The sequence below is a fragment of the Apostichopus japonicus genome, chromosome 15, assembly GCF_037975245.1.
Source record: "Apostichopus japonicus isolate 1M-3 chromosome 15, ASM3797524v1, whole genome shotgun sequence".
Taxonomy (NCBI): Eukaryota; Metazoa; Echinodermata; class Holothuroidea; order Aspidochirotida; family Stichopodidae; genus Apostichopus; species Apostichopus japonicus.
The window spans coordinates 12,640,158-12,665,489 of NC_092575.1; the positions used below are offsets into that span (position 1 = coordinate 12,640,158).

The window sequence follows — 25,332 nt, forward strand, 5'->3', positions numbered from 1 at the left end:
AACAAACAAACAACAAGACAGAACAATTAGTCAAAGCTGGAAAGAAAATGTGATTATAGTTTGGATCTATGAACCCTTTTTTTTTTTGTATTTACTTATACAATTATATACATTTTTTAAACGCACTGCATGTATGGTTCCAGGAATATAAGACCCTTCACCGGGCAAGAAAGGACATTTTTTTATTAGAACAATCTTAGCTCAAGCCATAACAATTTTCGAGATAAAGTGAAGTCTTGTATTTATAAATACTGCAATTGTAGGAAGAAAGTTATTATTGCATGAAATGCGCGGCTTGCTCTATACTTTCCTGTCAATTACTTATCAAATCACCACATCATTGTTAATATATGACTATAGGCCTCTTTAATTTCAATACCTTCAGAGGTTATTTATGCGCTTGGGTAAACATCGAAGCAATTCCCTTTCAGGGATTTTTTACCTTCTTGTACATGGCCATAAATAAAATATCACTTCTTGTGATAACAAAATTCCATCTTTACAAATTCTTTCGCAAGTGAATTGATACTATCTCAGTGGTCAAATCTCACGATAAAGCTTTCATTGTTCGTCGAGGCCAATTTACATTTCACTCTGAGAAGGATATGGTCGACGTACTAGATACAAAACTTGTTGCCGCGGCACAGAATAGTAAAGTGCAAGGTCGTCCTCTGTGTACAATAGCGTGTAATGTAAACTCCCTACGAAGTAATTAGGTGATACACCCTCGAGTATGTTGGTTGAGGTATAGCTCAGCTCGTGAAACCTTTTTTCTTATAAGTTGTCAGACGAATAGCAACCAAATGTTCGCTTACATGCAGTCGTAACTTTTCCATTCAAACTAAGAAATGTGTCTCTGGTGGGGGTGTGGGGGTGGGTGTGAAAAACTTCCAGGATCCACCAGGATTCAAATCCAGGCCTCCCGCTCTATACGAGGTCGCTATGGACAATGATTGTATGTCTATTAGAGGTTCGAAACCCTGCAGGAAGGAAGTTCGTCATTCCACTGTAGGACTTGCCACCTGTACCTGAACAATGCTAGTCTTTTTTGGTGATATAATTTACCTTATCACAAGTTAGCATATCAATCATGATGCTGACAAACTCGATATATATCTTTATTTATTGATAAATCTACTTTATATTTCATCCTCCTCATTGCTGTTCCACCCGCTCGCCATGCCACTGTATGCATACGCCAAGGGATGAAGCTATGTTGGAACTGGTGTGATACACCCTAATATCACTTTATTTTTATTCAGCATGAAGATCAAGAAAACAGAGAAACACATTTTGCTGAGGTCACCCAGATCACTGCAGCATGTCACAACGGCGCTGTCGGTGGTATTGACCATAATTGCTCACATTTGCATTATTTCACACGATATAAAGAATACAAAGTTGGGTCAGTTGAGGGGTGTTTGTGGAAATAAGTAAGTTCCACTTTGGTTCAGTCTAGTGTTACCAATCTCGATCGACCACTAAAGGAAGATGTAACCGGGTATATACATATCTGCTTGTTCAGTCCACCAAACAAAAACACGGTGAAACTTGATAATAGTAGGCCTATAGGTCAATAGTTATACATGAAAATAAATACATCACATGAAAAATGTGTATGACAGAAACTCTTGAATCAATCTCGCTACATAGGTAGGAACAACTTGAATCAGCCAAATGCCTGAACAAATAACATATATCTTGAAAGTTAAGAAATGGTGCTCCTCGGAATAAAAAATGGGAAATAAATTATGTCGGTCCGTATAAGGGCTGGCCACAAGTTGAATTTACACAGAACTGCCTTGCTGTAATAGGCTTTATCAGATCATATATAAAGTGTTCATAACATTGCTACATTAAAATTACGACAACCAACTCATGAAACAACGCTAACACCTTTACATCTGAACGCGTTTATGATACATATTCATTCACAGTCTTGAAAACTTTCATAGCCTTTTGCTCATGTGTAAACCAAATCAGGTTACTTTGTAATAACTTTTTCGCTCACATTGTTACCATAGCGACATAGACTGACATAGACTAACAAAGATCGGCCATTTCTGTGCGCAAACGATATTTTTCTTGGCATACAGTCTCCTCAATCACGTATTTATATGACGTCACATGGTATGTTATGGGGGCGCTTTCATTCTTTATCCACTATGGATCAACAAATATTTCACGGAAAAATCGCGGAGAGAAATGATTAAAGACAAATGCCTTCGTGGACTATCTGTGTATTTGAAACTGACTTAAAAAGGAAATGAACACTTGTCTGTTATAAACACTGTTTGTTTTACTCGCGTTAAAATAAAATTACTTCTGGTGCTTCTGTTCATACGGTTATATACGAAGAGAATCAAGAAAGGACCACTAAAACAGAAAATGGACCAACCAACTTATGTTAAAGATAAGAAAAGGAAAACTTACCCACTTGCTTGGTAGTAGCCTATAGAGAAGACCTGAGTGGTTATGATAATTTCTTCCGCTTGTTGTTGTGATAAAAGGGTCTAGTGTGCTCAATGACCCATGACCCACCCCTCAAAAGTAATAGATTTTGCACCCTGTTTTGAAATGAGTAGGTTGTATAGCAACGTATATTTTGCATTCCAAACAACATCATCAGGAGCTATTCTTTTAGAGCTTCGATATATTCAATTATTCAACCGAGGGCGTTTGTTTACTGGTGATTCTTCGACAATTAATAATACTGAAGGTTTGTCAGGGCCGATAAGTTACAAAAAACTTTCAAGAGCTCCCCTCCTCGACTATATATAATATACGAAATTGGTCTCCAAGTATAAACGTTACTGGCTTTATAGATACTAATAGGTGTAAATTATTGAAATATACCCAAGGGGAAGGACGATATAGAAGGGAAAAAAAAGATTTGGTACTCTTTTCATATGTTTCTTCTCATTGTAATATATTGCACTTCAAAAGGCATGCATTGTACTATGTGTGTATATGCAGGCTATGTTAAAGAGTTTTGTCTTTTAGCAGTTAAGATAAATTATATTTTATAAGTGAAACAGAAAGCCATAATGTTTTGAGCATGAGTACAATCATGATTATTCTGTGCTATATATGCGTAAATTAGTTTGCATTCCTGGTTTAAGTCAGTGATGACTTTATAAGATTAAACTGCATGGTTGCATAATATATTCAGTTGCATAATTATCAGACGAATGTCTTATGATGTACTAAATTAAGTTTATTATTCCTTCTTTTTTCTTCTTTCTTGTTTATGTACACTTTGTGTTTTTTTCTTCTATTTTGATAGGGAAATGAAATGTTTCCTGTTGCTTTCAAATTTCCTTGCTCTTTTTCATTTTTTTCATCATTTTTTTTTACTTAGCAAAATGGCCAGCTTTGACAGTTATTCCTTAAATTTGATTAACTGACAGCTCGCCAAATGCTTCTTATGTTTCCAAGCACTTAAATTTGCAAGATCTTTATATTTTTCTAGTTTTTAACGAACTTATCCCTGTGCAATGACATAAGAAGCTTAACCTATATATACTTCTCATTTTCCAGCATTTAATAAACTCTTAAAATCATTTCCGATATTTGGAATGAGTCCGACATTAGAAACTGTATAGGTCTTGTATGTCATAATGAGGGTGAAGGTTATATTCCATGACAAATGACATTATGTGTTGCTGTGGTTATAGAGGAAAACGGCAAAGATATCGGAAGAACTCTCCCTCACCGAGCCAGTCAAAACTATCAATTGTCAACACACGTAGAAAATGTCATCACTTGCTTAGTGGGAGTACAACAGCATGATTATAGTACAACAGCGTGACAACGAGTACAACCAAGGGCGTAGGAACCGGGGGCTGGGGGGCCAGCCCCACTCCCAGTGAAAAATATAGGGGGCGGAAGTATCATTCCGCCCCACCCCCTCCCCGCTTCGCAAGTCAGAAAACCCCTTTTTCATTTCTCAATAAATTATTAAGTGTGAAGTGTGCTATATTGCACCAAATTGCATCTAAGGCCACCTGGAAATGCAAAAAATTTCCAAAGGGGAGGGGGACACCCACTCCCCTTAGACCTCTCCCCCAGGCCGGCCATCAGTCTTCAGCCCCCCCCCCCCAATCAAAAGTACCTTCCTACGCCGCTGAGTACAACAGCATGAATATATAGCAGTACTATACAGCATGAGAACAGCAGGATGAGTACGCGTACAACAGGATCAGCACAACAGCATGAGTACGAGTACAGCAGCTTGGGCAAGAGTACAATAGGATACAACAAATAGAGTACAATGTCCATGTTATATTTCAATAACTCTTTTAATCTTTTTAGAAATTACCCTTAAAACATCTGAAACTCGTCGAGTAAGTGGCTGGAATAATTAGGCTAGCAAAACGGCAATAGGAAAGGATAAGCCTTTCATGGACTTTGAAATGTGTACAACTACTTAGACATCTGGGGTGGGGTTCCCACAGATTAAAATAAGTTTTAGCACCACCCACCCACCCCCAGCTACAAAAAATGGTGATTGAGATCCGGCCTTATATAACACGATACATTGCATTTCAACTTTTGCAACGACATATAGTATTGAATATTATCCAATGGTGACCTTTTATTCATAAACGATCTGTTTTGGTTTAATTATTAAAATGAAGAAATCAATGGATAGACAATAACAATAACTCCTGCACCGAGTCACCGGTGTCTTCTTTAAGGGGCGGGTGGGGATGTGGTGGGGGAGGGTGAGGGAACTATTGCATTTATCAAGACGAAACATTGTGACTAAAGTCATGCTTTATAAAGTATGACTTCCACAAATATGCCTGGTGTTTAAACCTACTTTATTCATCTGTATATACCTTTCAGTGACCGAGTCATAGAATTGGTGAATTTAGTAAAGGTGACAGATAACATCTAAAGTGACACTCCGCCCACTTGACAACAAAAAAAGAAAGAAAGAAAAAAAATATTTAAAGGGTGGGATTACTATTGTTTTGGTATAGATCTGCACATGTCCCTTTAAGATTTGGTTTAACAATTAATCCATTGTGTAATGTTATGTGTACATTGAACCCGTTGCTTTACAATTGAAGTTAGCAATACTTTTGTCATCTCGCAAATGCAGTTATGCTCAAACGATTAGAGCTTAAGTGTCGGTAGGCATATCACTATACATGAGTGAATATAGCACGTATATGTACATACTTACAGTATAGTGTTATCTGTAAATTAATATAAATATATATATATATATATATATATATATATATATATATATATATATATATATATATATATATATATCGAAATCATATATGCGCACAGTGTTGAACATTGGATTTCAAAGGTGCTAGCATGAAAAAATAAGGACAGTCACCACCTTGGAAGGTCGTTGGTAAACGAGTTTAGTAAGTTCGGTTTTCACCCCAGAGCAATCAAGTTTTTCCATCTAAAATAATCGTCCAACGGTTACAATAAAACAAAATTAAACAAAAATCTAAAAGAGCATAACATGTTCATTGGATGGCCATTCAGCTCTCGCACATACAGTTGTGATTACAATAATTAGTGTTGTAACCAGACAAGGTTTTTTGTCGTAATACATGGCACAATCATACTGATGCCCGGCATCCCCGAGATGGTTTCAACAGAGCTGTACTTCTTTAAATTTATTCTGCTTTATCAGGGTGTACACACTGTCTGATTCTTATATACCGTACTGTATCTAGCCTATTGAATGGAGTTTGATTTATAGCTATAGTAGTATAATCGATGTGAAAACAACTATTGTGTTATACCTAACACCTTATAACATTATAGATCAAAGTAGGCCAAAGGTGCATGGTCATCTAGTATATATAAACACTAAAGTAAGGATTCGACACCCCCTATTACTCCCAAAAGGTGAACCAATCACAGTCAGTGTGAAGAAAACAAAAAGAGGACCGAGCCAGAACTAGGCTAACCTGGAGAAACTTACCGGTCAACTTTAACGGGGAAGAAAATCAGGGCAATCCAGCAACAAACGCGGGGTAGTTTTAATTGTTAGCCGATACAAAAGGCCGGTGCAAGGTATCAATTGAAAATGGCCCTAGAGTTTTTAAGTTAGATTATTTTGACTAGTTTGCGCTGCTAGTAATTTTTCTTCTTTCTCTCATATGGATGATGAGAGATCTATAGATGGGACTGCTAGATTGGGTTGTATTTTAACATGTTTACAGGTTTGTTCCTGCAAGAATTTCGGACTGTAGAGTTATACGAGAGTATAACTTTACGTCTGTTGAATTGTGAGCAAAAAAAAAAACATCTCGTTAGAAATTAAAATTATGTCTGAAATCATGCAAGTGCGTCCATCAGGTTGGCAAAAAATATGAATTGATCATGAAATATATAGATTTATTCAGTGTTTAATATGAATTTAATAATATAATTGTGTGCACCAGCTTAAACATTATCTATAGGATGAAATTGCGCATGTCAACCCCTGCACGTTTATTTTTCTTTAAATTTATACATACATTTTTTGTTAGGCTTTTTCCAGTCAATTTTATCACAAATCGAGTAGCGCGAGTATCGACTTTACCGTAAATTATTCCGGTAATATCAGTATTGTATATCCCACTCGACACCTCCAGTACTCCCCTGCTACACCCCCTCCTCCCCCGCCCCACACCACCGTCACCTACTTCTGTTACAATATGTTCTCCTACGCCTACATTGAGAGTGCGCTATAGTAAGCTGGAAAGATTCGTCCTTCTTTATAACTACCAAAAATATATAGTAGGAAATGAAGAGAAAATTAGACCAATTAAAAAGAAACTATACAGATATATATTGTAACTTTGATGTCGGACATCGTTGACTTTGTAGGGACGAGGAAGATTTTAAGTGGAACGAGTGCAGGTCTAGTTAACTCAGCAAACGTTATCATAACATTTTTAAAGGAGCCTCTAAAATACGTTTTTATAACGTTAAATGTGGTGTTATAAAAACGTCGGCATAACGTTTTTATGAGATATTAATGTTATATTGATATTTTAACGAAAAAATGTTTTGAAATAATAGCCTGAAAACGTTTTCGTGACATATTTATTACACCACAAATAACGTTATCAAAACAAAAGACGAAACGTTTTAATAACGTTTCAAAAACGTTTTTGTGTTTACACACATGACAAAATTGAAAACATAAGAAAAAGATATAAAACTGAAGGAAAGTATATTAACCACACGAAACAAGTTTTGCCTCAAGGTTTTAACTCAGAAATTCTTCGCTGTGAAGTAGGTAAATAACAATTTCGAGTGGGTGCAGTCTTTCTGTTTTATTTGTTCCTTCTAAAGTTCTACATGCATGGGATGCATTCCATAACTATTCATCCAGTAAACAGTTTACTCGGTTGTTCAATTCTTCTTAAAACGTAAATTTACGCATCGACCCGTAACCTGACTATAGGCGTAGAGTTATTTTTCTCGAAACACTGTAAAACAGGACTGAAGGTCAAAGTACTTCTCTTTTGTACACACCTATAGTATTTAAATTCTACAATTAAAATGCCGTGCCATGATGGCTTTTGTAATACAATTAGAGAAGTGTAAAAACTGAATTATCACTTGTTTACATTTTTAAAGAACCAGTAGGCTACAGTGTTTGTATCCGGCCTACTCGCATATATTTTACGGTGAATTTCCAGTGCTATAGACACGAGGCCCTACTTATTTACGGTAGTATATACGCCCATTAAAAGCCCAATTGACTTACACACTAAATTACAAAAGTAATGTGGTCTCAAAGCTAGATATAAGTTCTCACTAGCTAAACGCTACCATAATCACTGGATTCCTGACAAGTTGGCCTTTCATGGCACTATCAATATTCCGTATCATGATTGTGCAGATTATTTGCTATCAGAGCCCGAAGTTTTCGTCACTTGTAAACAAACCTCTTCACTCAGTATAAACAATTTTCGTACGCTGCTTCTGGGAGTCCTAAAGGGGTCTAAAATTGCCCCAATGGAGCCAAGTTTTGCACCACATGTATACCTCCATTCATGCACTTTAACATGCAAGCCACAAAACAACAGATCCTGATTAATAACATATCAAACAAGATGTTCTCCTACTGCACTTTCGCACTTTTCCTGAAGTAGGCTAGTATATGTCACCTTACGGTAACGAATGTATTACCCAACAATACCACTTGAATATACGAGGGCGGTCTTATACATGATCTGTGGTACAGTCGACTGCATATGTCCCTTTCCACTTCACTGACACACGGGGCAGCTACATATACCCGGAATGGATTATACAACATTGTTGATGAGATCGTTTGTAGACATGAAAGAAAACTATATGAAACAAAGTCATGTTTAAAGTTGATATTTCTTTTTTTCTTTAAAAATAAAACAAGAAGAGTGGTATCCTTGAGAGATAAAGGATTTTACATGGCCCTAACTTATACTTTCGCAACTTCATGAATACGATGTAGTTTTGCTCAGGGAGGTTACATTTTACAAATAGAACTACTTAAGATTATTCTCGAGTGTGTCACAACAAATCAACACAGTTTTAATCAGCATAATTGCGAGAACTGTTACAAAATTAATTTGACATAGATTTATATAATTATTTGCCTGGATATACGAATTTATCAATTGAAAAATTTAAGTTAATGGCTTCATTTATATTTCAATCGGTAGAAATTTACATAGCTAGATCAACTGATTCGTTACAAGTCGTCTTCTTCCAAATTCAGGCGCTGAAAGTGATAAAAAAGTTTCTTGTTGAGGGCGCACAAACAGAAATCAAAACATTCAAAATGGCCGCCCCCACTTTCGGAAGCGAAAGCGTTCTGATTTGTGTCTCAGTGCTTATTTACAACGATAATGAGCATAAATGCCTCCTCCGTCTCACGCAAGAAACAAATGGGTGGTGGCTTCCTTTTGAGTCTGGGCCTGTACTTTTGAAACCTTTCTCTGCCATTGCCAAAGAAGTTGTGGAGGTGGGTAAACAAAAACTTTGCTCTGCTCAGCCTTTGCTAGCCTACAGACCCATAGTACCTTAGGCCTAGCCTAGTACCGTAACATACAGTAGTGTATGCCTTACCCTAATATTCTTAAAATTATGTTTAAAGAAACCGCGCAAGGAAAGTGTATTAGATAAAAGTTAACTTTTAATACTACATCAAATCTTGAGTGAGTCCCACCACTAGAAGAGCTGTTCGTCATCTTTTGTTTAACCTAAAACAGCTAAATTTGGTCAACTCTCCAGAAGCTGAAGTTAAATTTAATTTTAAGGAAGGCAATTTAACCCATCATACTTACTGTAGTTTCTTAATATCATAACTAAGAACTGACATTCCCGAATAAGTCGACTCCTACGATGAAACCACTGTTCAAAGTTTAATTGACATTCCACCGAAACTGGAATATTCACTTAGAAGTAACATCTACTTTCGAAATATTTTCTAAGTTTGTTAATTTACCCAATTTAAATCCATAATTAGACTATAGGCCTATGCTCAAAATTTGTGAACTTTGTTGGTTTTCTCATTTCTTCAGGGTTTAAAGCTTGGCTCAACTGTCAACATTGAGACTATGATCAAAGTAAACCACACTGTTTGTCAGTCAACTAAATACAGGATACTTCATGTCACCTTTTTAGCCAGGCATACTGGGGATACCAATAAGTCAGACGATGAGGCAGAAATGAAGTGGTTCTCTTTAAAGGACCTCCAAGATATCAAACCACCAGGTCTTCTCTCACCAGAACCTGTAGAGTTGATGCCAGTACTGGATAATGGTAAATTGATTTGAAATGGTACAAGTTGTCAATGGCTACAGGACAATGTTTTGTTTTCTTTGTTTTGTGGAAGGGGAGAGGTAAGGAATTGAATGGAGAGTGCATGGAAAGATGTGTTTTAGAACAACTGATAAAATGCCAATATGCTACCCATCATTTGCTTGTAATTCCTACAAAGCGTTTTACAGATATTGATAGTTAAAATTGCCACAGTTTGTAAGTATGTGAACTTGATGCAAAGAGGTGTGATCTTATACTGTAGTTGTACACTGACAGCAAAATGTCCCTTTTCTCCTTCATTATACCCTTTAAATATCGTCTTGTACTGGATACTGGATAGGGATGTGATACACATGTATAATATCCAAATTGATCTGTTCCAAGCATATTTACATTTATAATTTACAAGTAAAATATTGCATTGTAAACTTACGAGGAAAAAAGATAAAAGTAATAAAGTCAACTTCAAATGTGTTATCCGAACAAGAATATGAGGTAATATGCAAATGTTACCAGGACACTTACTGTACACATTCCTCAGATTATCATTGGAGTCAAAATTAACTTTTCGTCTGGACGATCCCTTCAGTGGATTTGGAAACAACCAAGTGTGACCATGTTAATCTCATATTCAGAATGAAGGGTACTGTATCCAAGCATACAGTACATGTGATTTTATGACATGCCTTGGCCATAGTGACAACTTGTTTTCAATTAAATGCAAACGATTTTGTCCCTCTCATTCCTTTTGTAATTCTCACTTCTTTCAATCCATTCATAAATCTGTAAGGTGGACCGATCAGTATGGAGTTTGAAGAGATGGTTCTACCAATCAAAGAAGATAGTGATGGGACTGAAGCAGAAAACCATTTTCATCAACTGCTCGCTGCTGCTAAACTAGGAGTAGAGGGTTTGTAAATTAATTATATATGACATTGCCAGCTTTATTGAGCTATGATCCGATTAGTTTGGCCATCATTTCAATGTGTGTTATCGTAGAAACTTAAGAAAAGGAGAACTGTTATCCATTTGGTTCATGATATTACATCTCCCTTTTAAGTATGACTGGATATCAGCTCTTTGTAAGATCCTGATCATTGGATATAATCAGTGTAGTGAGCTATTTAAAATTTGTCTGATAAGGTTGAGGAGGGGTGGGCATTTCATCGAGCAGTGTCAATCATCATTTGAGAATGAACTGAATTTGTTCATCGCATTGTCAAGCTATTGGCTTTCCCCATTTGTATAAATGAAATGATTCTTAGTAAATTATCCAATTGAGAAAAATTATTGATTTAATTTGCATCTTTATATTTCTATGCTCTTAAAAAAAAAAAAAAGGGAAGTTTGAAAGACTGAAGACAAATTTACTGGGTAGAACATACTAGCTAAAAGTAGTTGCTCTTCGAACTGTCAAATTGTATTGCAGTTTCCCAGTCACTTTCACCTGTTTGCATGAAATTTATAAAAAATTGCATCAAGCCAGAAGTTAATTTCTTTTATTTTACAGAACAAAGTTGCCTTTTAGATGAGTTTTTGACCACCTGTTATCCGTGCACAGTCATGAATGAAACCAACTTCACCTTGTATATGAAGAGTCAAGACATTCCAGAGAGTCTTTGCCATGCTCATTTTAGGTACTTTTAACTTCAGAAATGGCTAGTATTTAAAGCAGCGTTTCACGTTTGGTAGCCGTTTTCTACAATTCAATTTCAATTTCAATTTCTTTATTCCAGTATAAATGATAACATTTATAAATAGGACACATAAAAAAAAGTGATACATAAAAGACGTAAACATGTACAAAAATGAAAGCATGAAACAAAAACAAGAAATAAGATAGAGGAATAGAAGTTTTAAAGATTAAGGATTAAAAGTATTATAACAGAGATTCTAAGAACCCATTTTGAATATAAATGGCTGCTCTGTAGATAAATGTAGATACATTTTTGACATGTCCATCAAGTTTTTTACATATATCAATCACAAAACAGCAAACTAAGATATTAGCCAAGTTTTTCCCTGCCAACAACGTTAATTGGTGAGTAATTAAGGATATTTGCAGATAATGAAAAAAGTGTCCACGACAAATTCCACATTTAAAATTTATCCCATACAGTTCCCCAAAACCCACTAATTTGAATTCAACCAATCAGAGATGCAGGTTTAGTTATGAGCTGTTACTAAAAATAGATTCAAGATTTTGCTTTGGTACAACCAGGGAGTTGTTCTGGAACTCCCTCGTACAACTGCCATATTGACTGTACACTAATCAAGCATGGTGTTGTATTACTTATTGGTCAATGAAGTTCGTAGTGTTTGAATATTCATATTATGGGCGAGGTTATTGGGTTCCCAACGAAAAATATCTTGGAGAAAAACAAAGTTGAAAGTTGCAGATTTTTCGACTTTTATGCCACCATTTGAAGTAAGATTTAAATAGATAAGCTAGTTATGTATGTCGTTATGGCGTAGTGGAGTCAGTGAGGTTGAGAAAAATCATAGAAAAGGATGCAAAATGCTGCTTTAAAGGAGACACAAATCCAATCATCATCTGTGGCTTATATAACAGTGATCTTTAAGAATAAAAAATTCCCCAAACAGCTAAAACAAAAAAAAATAGCTTGCTCAGTGCGGGAGATACTAGTTCAAAACTTGTGTCTGGCAGCTGTCTTTTCTTGTAAATCTGTGATGTCATAGTGCTACTAGGATTTGAAATCTTTGATTTTCGTTTGGTTTATCTTTTCATATTTTCAAAGGTAGAATGTGAACAGTGTCGACACTGCAACCAATTCCATCGTAAGATCACAGTAAGAGATTCAATAATTTAGAATCAATGTTCGCAAACCCATCTCAAGGCAAGATCAAGTCTTCAGCCTTGTGTGTGAATAAAATATAAACACTGTGATACCTCCCAATCCGAAGTTATTATGACAGTCTCTAATCAAATACAGTACCATCAATAATGATGGAACTGTAAGGCTTGTCTCTCCTTTAACCATGTTACAGGAACTGCTTGTACCTATTTTGGGGCAAAGATACTGTAGGTATTACCATACATCCGTGGTGACTCAGTTTGATGAAGATCTATCAATCTGAATTTGAGGTGAAAATTGTTGGAATTGGACAGCAAATGGAAAATTCACTGCTTTGGGTAGTGTGAATGTGAGGACGCCATCTTACATTCTAGTGATAGAAACATCCACAGTTGACTACAAAAGGAAAAAAAAAACATTTACAAAACAACAACAAAAAATCGCAGAGGATATATCTGTTTGTATTTTGAGATTCTGTATTTCATATATATACCACTGTATGTATGTCAGATTATGTTACAATAATTTAAGAAATTGGAGAAATTCTCTTTTCCATATTGTTCATATAATTTGAAATTAAAACTTGAGAAGCAATCACCCAGATCTATCTCTAGTAAGAACTGTTACTTTTAATGCACGCCCACTGTATTTCATCTCTCTCTCTCTCTCTCTCTCTTGGCCAGGGCATTTGATGTCAGACGGAAGAGTTATCTCGACTTTGGTGATTTTCTCTACGGATTGGCAGCAATGCAGCCATGTACTCCACACGGCGCTTTACCGGCCGAGCTCCGCTGCAGGTATATCTTCAGGTACTACGACTCAGACCAAGACGATATGCTGAACTTTGAGGAATTCAAGTAGGTCTTCAAGTTTGGGATTACACTTTGAGGAAATCAAGTAGGTCTTCAATGTTGGGATTACACTTTGAGGAAATCAAGTAGGTCTTCAAGTTTAGGATTGCACTTTGATGAATTCAAGTAGGTCTCCAAGTTTGAGATAACACTTTGAGGAATTCAAGTAGGTCTTCAATGTTGGGATTACACTTTGAGGTATACAAGTAGGACTTCAATGTTGGGATTACGCTTTGAGAAATTCAAGTAGGTCTTCAAGTTTGGGATTACACTTTGAGAAATTCAAGTAGGTCTTTAATGTTGGGATTACACTTTGAGGAATTCAAGTGGGTCTTCAAGTTTGGGATTACACTTCCAGCAATTCAAGTGGGTCTTCAAGTTTGGGATTACGCTGTTGAAAAATTCATGTAGGTCTGCAAGTTTGGGATTACACTTTGAGGAATTCAAGTGGGTCTTCAGTTTTGGGATTACATTTTTATGGGCTTGTCTATCAAGATTGTTTTTAATATACATTGCGAGTAGTGTTCAACCGATTATGCATAACAGAAAATACCGATTACCGATTATTTTTTTCATAATCGTACCGATTCCGATTCCGATTATTTGAAAATGAGAAAATATCCCGTCTATACGAAATCGGCAATAAAGTTTGACAGAAACAATTATTGTTGTGATTTTCACCTGTTTCCTTTTGCTTCGTTGTTATACAATGCTCTAAGGTATCATTTTGTATGAACCAAATTACCTCTGGAGTTTCTCGGAAAGAAAAAAAAAAGTTTCTTTTTTTTTAAATTTCCAAAATACGGAAATATGACATCCTACCTAGTCAGCTAAGCGAATGGCCTAACCACCTCGACGGGAATGTCACCTGTTAACGGCTTGAAATGGGTTAAGAATAGTTACTCAAAATATCCATCTCAAAAAGTATCTCAGACAAACCATCCATCTTCAATCTATACCAAAGTGTAAATTTTAATGACATATTGCCTTCATTCCGACATTATTTTGTACTTATTTTCAGTATTATACCGTTTATGAACAAATAGAAATGTTACCTATTCGTTACCTATTTAACTCCACTCAGGTTCAATTAGAAAATGTAAGCTTAGGCCAATCAAACTGAAAAGCAAATTTTACCATCGTATCTTGTTTAAAATTACTCTAAAATGTAATACCAGATTGATGTAAACAAATAATAACAACTAGAAACTACTCCAATATAAAATATAACATTCCCTCTTTAAGACATATCACTTACAGTACCTTCCAAACAAATGCCGATTTCCAGCAAATTGAAAGTTGTAAACTAAGCTACGCATTTTTTTTTTTTTTTTGCAAACCGATGGTTAGGCTACATTTCCCATTGACTTAGTGTGGTTGTTAGGCTAACATGTGGTCGAAGATTGCAGTTTCCATGGATATTTTTATTTTTTATTTGCGACACAACTAGAGCGAATAAACAGATGGCAAGGTTAGATTTCCATGCAGTTGACTTAGTGTGAAGTAAGGCTACCATGTGGTCGGAGATTTGTGAGGATTTTAGGTTATTTTCGCTGGTACTGAAATTGCTTCGTGCAGGCCGTAATTTGCCACAGGAACTTCCCGGTGATTGTGCGCGACCCTCTCGCACTGCTTCAAATTTGATGCGGGATGTCAAAACTGTTTGCGCGATTCGCGCTGCAACTGCAATTCCTAGCTAAAGCAAACGCATGTCACAATTAATTTTACACAGACACCTGATATAACGAGGGCGATTTTCTTATATTTCTTTTTTCTTTTTCGCACTCGTAATTGTGCTTTAGGAGGTCTTTTTAGCACTTGCGAATCGCCCGTCGCCCCCGCTTATTTCCGACCCTGTCCAGCACATTTGTTAATTCGCGAAATTGGTATTGCTGCTATGCTTACTGTGCCAAGAAATATGAAGTCACTAACCACGAGGGAAGCAAAATCGGCGACCCTGGCAGCCTAATTTGATGAAAGTATACACTGTGAAAGACGTATAGAGGATGTCTTATTTTAATATTTCGTAGTAAAACAACAAACCTAATACATCAGTTGATATTTTCAACTCCCATATGTTTTTGAATAATGATATTTTCACCTTCCATATGTTTTTGAATAATCGGTATCACAATACTGGTATTCCACGTAATTTTTACCGATTCCGATTATGTTCCGATTATGCAATATTCGTACCGATTCCGATTCCAATTAGGTTAATCGGTTGAACACTAATTGCAAGAAAGCTTTAGTGTAATGGCATTATTTTTTTCCAGGTAATTGTGACTAAAACTTGAAATTTACAACTATTTCAGTTTACTTATCATAAAGTCATTATGATATTCCTTTCCAAATAGTTGGTTAAATTTGTCAAATTTGTATCTATGTCATCATTGCCATGAGTTGTTGCTCTTATATTTTGGGGAAAATTCTCAGACAATGCTTCGTTCATCGAAGTACTGATTGTTGGTAAGTTATGCATGTTAGATGTCAGTTAAAAGCAGTAAAATATCTGTTTTGAATTATGATTCATTGATGATGATTGTATTTTAACTTACAGATGATCGCAATCTTGGTCAACCAGTATATCTGCTGCATGCTTCTGAATGATGTAAAGACCTCTTTTATCAGACTCTGTGATTGTGACAATATTTTGGCAAATCAGTACATTGTTTATCATTGTGGATTATTAACGACACAACAAACCAAACTCAAAGATCAGATAACCAATTATCAACAGATATATGCTTAGGAATCTTATATTGTCATTTTCATCTTGCTTGATACTATTGTTTGTAACATAATGTTTTTTTTTTCATTAATGTTCCCCAGGAACCTAGTGACAGATATAAGAGTCAAGAGGGGCTTGCCATGTGATCAGAAATCTATCAACCTAGATGCAGCTCAACATGCCAAGTAAGTAAAAAACTGGTTATAAAATTATGCTAGATCTTTAATGTGAAATTGCGTTTATAGTCTGTACAAATAAAGTTGATGTATAAGAAGGGCAGGAACTTTAAAGAACCTGCAGTTTTCATATGAATGTTGTGAGAAGAGAGTTAATAATGAAAAGTAAGGAAATAGAAGAAGCCTCTCTGAACACTTGTGTGTGCTGTACATCTCATTGACACTGATTTGGGAATCTAAGAAGAACTTGATTTTCCTCCTGTATTGTATTTGAAGATACTTCGAAGTTCCACATAGGTGTCATCTAACTCAGATACCATTTTATTATAAAGGAGTACCAGTGTAGGGTAAAAATGGTCACCCTGTTAATATCCCAACACCCTACTGTGTTCAAAGCAAGGAATGGTTTAGCCCCAGTTTACCTACAAGAGCTTCTCCAAGAATACAGACCTAGCAGGGTGCTTGGTTCAAGCGTACAACATATGCTATCTGTTCCTACTGTTCGCACTTCCACCCATGGGGAAGGTTGCTTTGCTAGATCAGCTCCACAGCTCTGGAACAGTCTCCCCTTACATCTGAAAACAATCCAGCATGTGTCAACTTTTCAGAAAGAACTCAAGACGTTCTTATTCATGAATGCGTATCCGTTTGTTTAATAACTGTTGTGTCCATTTTGGGTACTTTGCTCCTTCAGCGCTTCTGAGCAGATTTTCTTTAGCTGGATAAAAGCGCTTTACAAATTCTTATATGATTATTATTATTATTATTATACTGTGCCTGCTAATTTTGAAAGGAGGTTGTTTCTATCTTGCATTTACCGGGCCAAAATCATTTGTACAGTAGTCAAATAGAGACACGATGTTATTGTGTGTTCACATTTTGAATAGCAAGCTTGACATTCATGAATATCTGCATTACATATACAGCTCGCATTTATTAATATACCCTACCTTATTCTCTTAATCTTCTCTATGTCCTTCTACAGTTTATCTCCTACATACCTCTCCTCTTCCCGCTGTTGGTTTCTTTCTTCTTGTCGACTAATCCTCTTACAACTAACTCTTTTGTGTTCCACCCTGCTCATTAACCTGTCTGTATTCTCTGCTTGTATTTTGTCCCTGGGAAGTTTCTGTCATTCAGCCTCTCCTGCTAGGATCGAAACGTCAGGACCACTCACTTTTACACATTCATGAATATCTGCAGTACTTTATACAACTCGCATATCAAACCATTGTAAAGTTTAATAACCTGCACATGTATCATGAGCTACAATTAGAGGCCAAATATCGGAAAAAGAAAAGTGTAGATTTACAGCATACTAGACTGTAGGTTTATGACACATTGGCCAGTCTGTAATAACAGATGAGAGTCCTGTGGACAAGGGGTGGAGGCAAGTGGACTTGCAAAGTTAGGGATTTGTATCTTGGAGTTCTCGCCCTTGTGTCGTTGGGCCAGGCACTTAATCTCCATAGCCACCCTTCAATAATATAAAAATGGGGAACCGGCAGGGGGTCTTTGTCTGCGTCCTACTGTATATGGAATGTCCCCCAGAGGACAAGTAGACGTCTCGCCACGTACCATCTTGGGACGACTGTTTGAATTGTGGCCCACTTTGGTGTGGGTGTTAACCAGTGAAGTCGTGTGTAGACCTAAGTAATTTACAAGACTGTAAAACCTTCAAATTTTAATAGTAAAGTGTACTCAAATCTATTCAAAACATTGATGGGTTTTGTGTCTTTATTTGTGATATCAGGACAAGTACTGGTTGCTATAGCTGTCCTAATAACTCAGATTTTTCTGTAGTGTGATCGATCAAATTTGTATTCTTTATCAAACAATCTGTAAGTTGACTGACCTAGGTTGAAAACTCACAGTCAGATACAAGCAGATTTTTTTAAAAGTGGAATATTTGGGTTGTTTTGTATTCTGTTTAATATGCACTTTTTCCTCCATGGTTGTTATTGACAACACAATGGTAATTGTTCACAGGTATTTTGACAAGCGTGGGATCCTTCTTTGTCTGAGGAATGTATACAAATCAACAGCTTGGGGAATTAGTTTTTATAAAAAGGCCGATGGAGTTGTGATACTATGAAAACCACTTAAGCCAAGAAATGAAATATTTGAGGTTTTTTCTGAGTTATTTCCAAACTGAAACTTGATCACTCGAATCAGTTTAAGCACAAAAGTGTAATATCACAGCAGTATGCCAAACTAAGTTAAACCATGTAATATACTTATGAGATAAAGTTTTGTCTTGTTTGTTATAATTTCCAGAATAATTTTGCCCTAATGTTATCTTTCATGTTTCTCTCGTCATGTGATCACAAATAACTAAAACATGAATTATATTTGTTGGTTCTTTCTACAGAGTTTTTGGTCCTGAAACCAAGTCAAATCTAGAGCTTCTGGAATTCCTCAGGGCCGTCGGACAACTGAAGTTTCGCGGCACATCTTCACTGTTCAGACTGAAACAGGCCAGTGGCAAGAAATTAAACGACGATCAGGGGTACGTTGATATTGACTAATGTCTATGCCCCTGATATCTCCAAGTGGCCCTTGGTTTTGCAGGGGTATGTGTAGTGGGTGTCAAACTGAGACACCCCTCTAAGTGTGTCAAAACATGAAGATGATGGAGCCAGTGATCAACGATTCCGTTTGGTTCCGATCATTCTTGTCACCCTGACAATCTTCTTTGCTACCATTGGTCGCATGTCTAATGCTAGTTGCAGCATCTCTACAACGTTTGACTCTTCATTTTAAAGTGAAACATGGCTAGTATCAGATTTGCATAAAAATTGCATAAAAAAAGGAAGGAAAAGAGTACATTTATAATTTTAGTCAAACAATGAAAGAGGTGACTAAACTTGCAGTTAATTATCAGTTTAAGTTAACTGGAAGAATACCATCGGCAAAGACATGAAGGCTCTTTGAGGCATCCTTAGTTTAAATAGTATGAATATGCTGTACCCTTCTAGTAAACCAGGATCCCTGTGCGTTACGGTTTGTATGGGAAGGATCTTACATAAACATTTTTCAAGCTTGTGTCTAAAGAGGTTTTTTTTATTCAGTGTTAAGGAAATTGTAATAAATTAGGTTTTTGGTGTTCAACTAATTTCAAAATTGTCAGTGGCAACAGTATGTACCAAGTTTAATCATTTTTTGTTCGTAACATGTATAAATATGTTTTCTTTTCCTTTTGTTTTTCGTTCAGACAAAATGATATAAGTGATGATGAAGATGAAACACGAGGGGCTAAGAGGCAAAAGACGAGTAACAACCAATCATTCGGAAATATTGAATGTAAGTGATCCTCAAGAACGGCTTCGGAGAGTTGACCAGACTCTTACCCATGTTCCTAATAGTGTGCACTAGTTTAAAACAGTGAATATATAAAGGCCTCAGAACCAAGATAATCATTAGGCTACTTATCATTAAGAAGTATTTATATTTTTGTTGGAATTTGTGTCTTTTTCATTATGTTGTTTGTGTCATTATGTGTTATTATGTCCTTTCATTTTTATGTCTTTTGCATGCCAGTTATACCTACAGGCAAAATCTTCCAAATGGTGTCTCAGTATTTGCTTTTTTTGCAATATTAGCCAAATACACTTTCAAGTCTGTGACTTCTATGTTACATGAAACACTCAAATTAAAAATGAGAACACGTCATTCTGTACTTTGACGCACCATGGCTGGATTTTGAAATGCCACCCAATGCAATTGACAGACAGTACACAATACACATCGCTCCATAGCATCCACGGTAATAATAATAATATAAGAATTTGTAAAGCGCTTTTATCCAGTTAAAAAAACTGCTCAGAAGCGCTGCAGGAGCAAAGTACCCAAAATGGACACAACAGTTATTAAACAAATGGATACGCATTCATGAATAAGAACGTCTTGATTTCTTTCTGGAGAGTTGACACATGCTGGATTGTTTTTCAGATGTAAAAGGGAGACTGTTCCAGAGCTGTGGAGCTGATCTAGCAAAGCAACGTTCCCCATAGGTGGAAGTGCGAACAGTAGGAACAGATAGCATATGTTGTACGCTTGAACAAAGCACCCTGCTAGGTCTGTATTCTTGGAGAAGCTCTTGTAGGTAAACTGTAATAGCGAGTATTAATAGGACTGAGAACCAAGATAACCCTAAGGCCAATAAGGGTTAAGAAATTATAATCGTTTGATTGGCAATCTTTATCTCTTTCATTAGAGAATTGGTTTCCTGCGTGCCCTGTTATATCTACAGGCCAAAATCTACTTCACGGTGTCACACAAATACAATTGACAGTACACAATACACATTGCCTCACTGCATACAGTAGAGATCTAATGATAGTTTTTGTTTGCATTTTTGGGAATTTTAAGATTGTAAACATGGTTGTGCTTTAAAGGAGATTATGCATCTGAGGATTATCACCTGGCTTGAGTACAGCAGCATTAACTAGAGTATGAGAACCAGAAGGAGTACAACCTGGTCTTTCAAGCACGAGTACATAATCTGCATATACAATCTTCCCTGCCTATAGCAAATACTGCCCGAGTTCCCTGTTTTTGGCCAAACACAGGGGAGATTGAATATCTACCCGAGGTTTGTAACGCTAGCCGTACTGAATGCTCCCATCCGCAAATTCATGATAAATCACAGTGTGTACTTTTTCAGTGGTCAAGCCAAATTGGTCTTCACACTGGGAAGTAGTGCTGGCCATTAGAGTACTTGTGTTTACAATCATTTGGTGGCAGGTCAATTAAGTCGGTGCGCTCAAGGATGAGTCCTAATGGCAGTACTTTGGGTAGTTAATGTTATCAAGGAACAAATTATTAAGGCTCAAGTGAATTTGAGAAGGACTGTTTTTCTATAGACAGGCTTGACCGTCATTTGACACTAGAATTTATACTCAAATTTTGTAAATTGCCGAGAGTACAAGTGTATGTACAAATCCACAAGGGAAGTGTGAGTACAGGTAATACAAGGACGAGTACAAACTCACTAAAAGCCTGCATGGTTATCTCAGATGGTTTTGTACTCTCCTTTAAAGGCATAACAGGATGAAACATATATTTTAATGTTTCATTTAAAATTATCAATGATCGTGAATGTTTTCTCCATTTCCATTTTTTTTTTTTTTTTTTTTTTTTTGGTGAGGAAAATTAGGATATCATTTTTAGGTAATATAAATTAGGTTGAATCCTTCACTCCATATAAATTCAGTTATATCAATGAGACCCATACTTAAAATCCAGTCTGTTTCAAAATCTACTACCACCGTAAGGCATGTGTTAAATTATAAACACAAACTATCTGTATTACTGACTATACAACCATTGTTTGAATTTGTGTCGTTTAAATTTGCTAAGAAATTTTGAATAATTCGCTGAAAATGGGTCAAAACTTTGGCGAAAAAGGTGTATACATCCTCATGATTGTGTGGTTATTAACTAGGCAATAGTACCAAACAAAGAGATTGTTGTTTAGACCATCAAGATGGAATGCATAATGGGGCTTTAACATGCCATAATGTGTGGCTTGTTGACTCCACTTTAATACTTTGAAATCTCTCTAGGTCATGGTTTAATTTTTTGGTAATATTATTAAAAAGTGAGGCTATTTCAATCTTTTCTTTAATACAGCTGCTTCTACCTCCAAATGCAGTACCCCAGTCAACAGCAGTACCACAGAATCTCCTGTAATCTTTAAGTCTCCAGAATCGAAACCAAAGTTACCGTCTACCTTGCAGTCTAAGTCGATTCTATATGAGCTGGCAACCCACTCAGTGAAAGTCAAAAGAAGTGGTTTCCTTTCCGATGTTCGCACCCTTTGGGATCTTAGAGGTAAATAGTTTTTAACACATAGTTTATGATTCCTACATTTGAACAATTTCAAGCGAATATAGTCATTTTCTTATAGCTGCTTCTATATGCATATGCTGCTGTACCCCAGTCAAGACCAGTACCCCAGAAACTCCCCAGTCAAGACCAGTACCCTATAAACACCCAGGAACTCCCCAGTCAAGACCAGTACTCCAGAAACTCCCCAGTCAAGAACAGTACCCCAGAAACACCCATAAACTCCCCAGTCAAGACCAGTAGCCCAGAACCACCCATAAACTCCCCAGTCAAGAACGGTACCCCAGAAACTCCCCAGTCAAGACCAGTACCCCAGAAAACCCATAAGCTCCCCAGTCAAGACCAGTACCCCATAAACACCCTTAAACTCCCCAGTCAAGACCATTACCCCAGAAACAACCATAAACTCCCCAGTCAAGACCAGTACCCCATAAACACCTTTAAACTCCCCAGTCAAGACCAGTACCCCAGAAACGCACATAAATTCCCCAGTCAAGACCAGTACCCCATAAACACCCATAAACTCCCCAGTCAAGAACAGTACCCAAGAAACACCCATAAACTCCCAGTCAAGACCATTACCCCAGAAACACTCATAAACTCCCCAGTCAAGACCATTACCCCAGAAACACCCATAAACTCCCCAGTCAAGACCACTACCCCAGAAACACCCATAAACTCCCCAGTCAAGAACAGTACCCCAGAAACACACAGAAACTCCCAGTCAAGAGCAGTACCCCAGATGTTCCCGATTAAAAGTGATTTTCATCATAGCGTTTCTGGGCACCAGGTTTAGAATATACTGACATTTTGTTTTTTTATTCAACTAAAATAGGAAGTTAATCAGAGTATGTGTTGTTCAGATGCTTTACTTTGGATATCAGAACCTTCCTGTTTGATTTATCCTTGAAACATGATGCATCTGGAACGTTTCTTGTTTAGCCGTCAATGTTTTCCGTATTTTATAAACTTCATCGAAAACGCAAATCTTATCTTAAATATTATCTTGCTCAGTGGATTAGGACATTTTTCAGCTCAATTGACCTGATGACATTACTCAGATTTCTTCTGTTGCCAGATGCATTTACAAATTAACGATTAAAAGGTCGATATCTTGGCCTTACAAAAAACTGCTGTGAGAATGTAGTTTTTACCTAAAGCTGCAGAACAATTGTCAGCAATTTATCTAGTAAGCAATCTTGATAAATTTACCAGCTTCAGCCACCAGAATATCCTTTGCGACTCTGTCAGGAGAAAATAAAAAACCTTCATTAGGCGTTCCCCTTAGATTATCCACTTCATATCTGTTTGTGTCATACCATTTTTACTCAGGGACATCAGCAGTCAGTGGGTCCATCGATTTGTCTCCTCACGATAAAACCAGAATGGAACGGGTCCTATCTGTGGATTCATTTGATTCGGTGAGTTATCAGATATCCTTGTACTGGCAATAAGGTTTGGATTTGTCTCTCTTCTACCTTGATTAACTAACTTGAACGGTTAAAGTAGATCAGATTTCAGGTTCAATTTCTCAATTTATATTTCTGTAGTAAATATTTGACAAATACTTATTTATGAGTTAGGACTAGTTGGAATGTAAACTGTTCTAATCATTCTGATTATTAAAGGAGACAGACAAAGGTATGTGATAGAGATAACTGTCATGAACAACTTTCCTTAAAACAGTTATTAAGGATAGTCATGTTCCATCTGGTAGGTATCACAGATACCATGTTTCTTCGCACACAGGTGTGAAGACTTGGTCAAGTCTAGTTTATGACATCATCGAGCCACATGTATTTTACGTTTTCCTCTGTAGGTTTAGGTTGTTTATTTTTTGTAATGAAGATGCGCTTTATACGTATGCTGAATCTAAAGTGTTGGACCTTTCAACATGCATGACCTTATGATGACATTGGTTACGGGGTCAACACTGTTAACATTCCACCTTGAAAATACGAAGAGAGAACCAACGAGAAAATAAAATGTTTTAGATCCTTGCTGATGATGTCATACATTGACAAAGACACAGCTTCCAGACATGACTTTTTGAACTAGGAAATCTCCCAAACAATTTCCATTTTTTTTTTTTATAAAGTTGTACGACACAAATATATCTGCAATGGAAGCTATTAGATGATGGTTGTGTTTCCTGTATTAATATTATATCCCTAGGTGGAAGAAAAAATATTAGTGTTTGGTGACTTTTACTCTTCAAATTTCAAAAATCTGTCAAGATGTGTAATAATAAGTAATATTTATATATCGCATAATCAGCAAAACTGCTCAAAGCGTTTCACAAATGTAAAACCTAAAAACAAATAGTAACAAAAAACCTAAATATTAAATATATAGAACCAATAAGGCAAAAAATGTAAAAGGCTACAGCAACAATAAAAAAAAAAAATCCTGTGCTAAACGATAATAAAAAAGCCCTAAAGATTATTAAAGTGTAAGTCAATATATGTTTAGAGTACTTTACTTGAAATCAGAATCAAAACATTATATGGTTTGATGATTTACTGCGACTGAAATGAACCTACTCTATCCATTTGTCGTCTCTGGCTTTTCAGTGAGTGAAGGTCAAATTGCGGTGAATGGAGTGAAAACATGTAGTACTTGTACAAACATAAATAAAAGTTCAACTGCACAGTCGTGCCTAACTATTGCAAAGTGAAACTGCACAGCCGTACCTAACTATTGCAAATCAGTATTAGATTTTCTAACTATAAAGATAGCCGACGCCTCAAGTGGTGTTATTTGACAACTGCAACACTATCAAAGCCTATTGTAAGGAGAAAACAAAAGGAGGTATTTTTCATAAATTGTATACTGTGGTGGTATCTAAACTGTGGTTAACCTATACTTTCCTTAATTATTCCGGTAGATTTGTGATCAGCTTTTGGGTTTATTTATATTATACAACTACGGATCTGCTCTGCTTGAGCGATTTTATTCTTTATTTTCATTCATATTATTGGTATAGGAGTGCCCATATCAGTGAACCTAATCTGTAAACAAAATTCCTACGTAAATCTGATAAGGAAAAAGTTGGGAAAAATTTCATTGAAAACAAATTTTTCTGATTGTCCCTGTATTTAAACAACTTTAAGCTATATTCT

General features: G+C 36.3%; 1 protein-coding gene across 1 annotated transcript in view; it reads left to right on the top strand.

The window, feature by feature from the left end:
- The first annotated feature begins 8,797 nt into the window (after positions 1 to 8,797).
- Positions 8,798 to 25,332, top strand: part of LOC139980557 (uncharacterized) — a 31,538-nt gene continuing 15,003 nt past the window's right edge. Inside the window, exons 1-10 of the mRNA XM_071992283.1 lie at positions 8,798 to 8,986; positions 9,546 to 9,786; positions 10,577 to 10,696; positions 11,297 to 11,423; positions 13,286 to 13,459; positions 16,286 to 16,369; positions 18,732 to 18,869; positions 19,575 to 19,663; positions 21,995 to 22,195; positions 23,543 to 23,631. Coding sequence (XP_071848384.1) covers positions 8,804 to 8,986; positions 9,546 to 9,786; positions 10,577 to 10,696; positions 11,297 to 11,423; positions 13,286 to 13,459; positions 16,286 to 16,369; positions 18,732 to 18,869; positions 19,575 to 19,663; positions 21,995 to 22,195; positions 23,543 to 23,631 — 1,446 coding nt within the window. The 5' untranslated portion in view covers positions 8,798 to 8,803. The remainder of the gene's footprint in view (positions 8,987 to 9,545; positions 9,787 to 10,576; positions 10,697 to 11,296; positions 11,424 to 13,285; positions 13,460 to 16,285; positions 16,370 to 18,731; positions 18,870 to 19,574; positions 19,664 to 21,994; positions 22,196 to 23,542; positions 23,632 to 25,332) is intronic.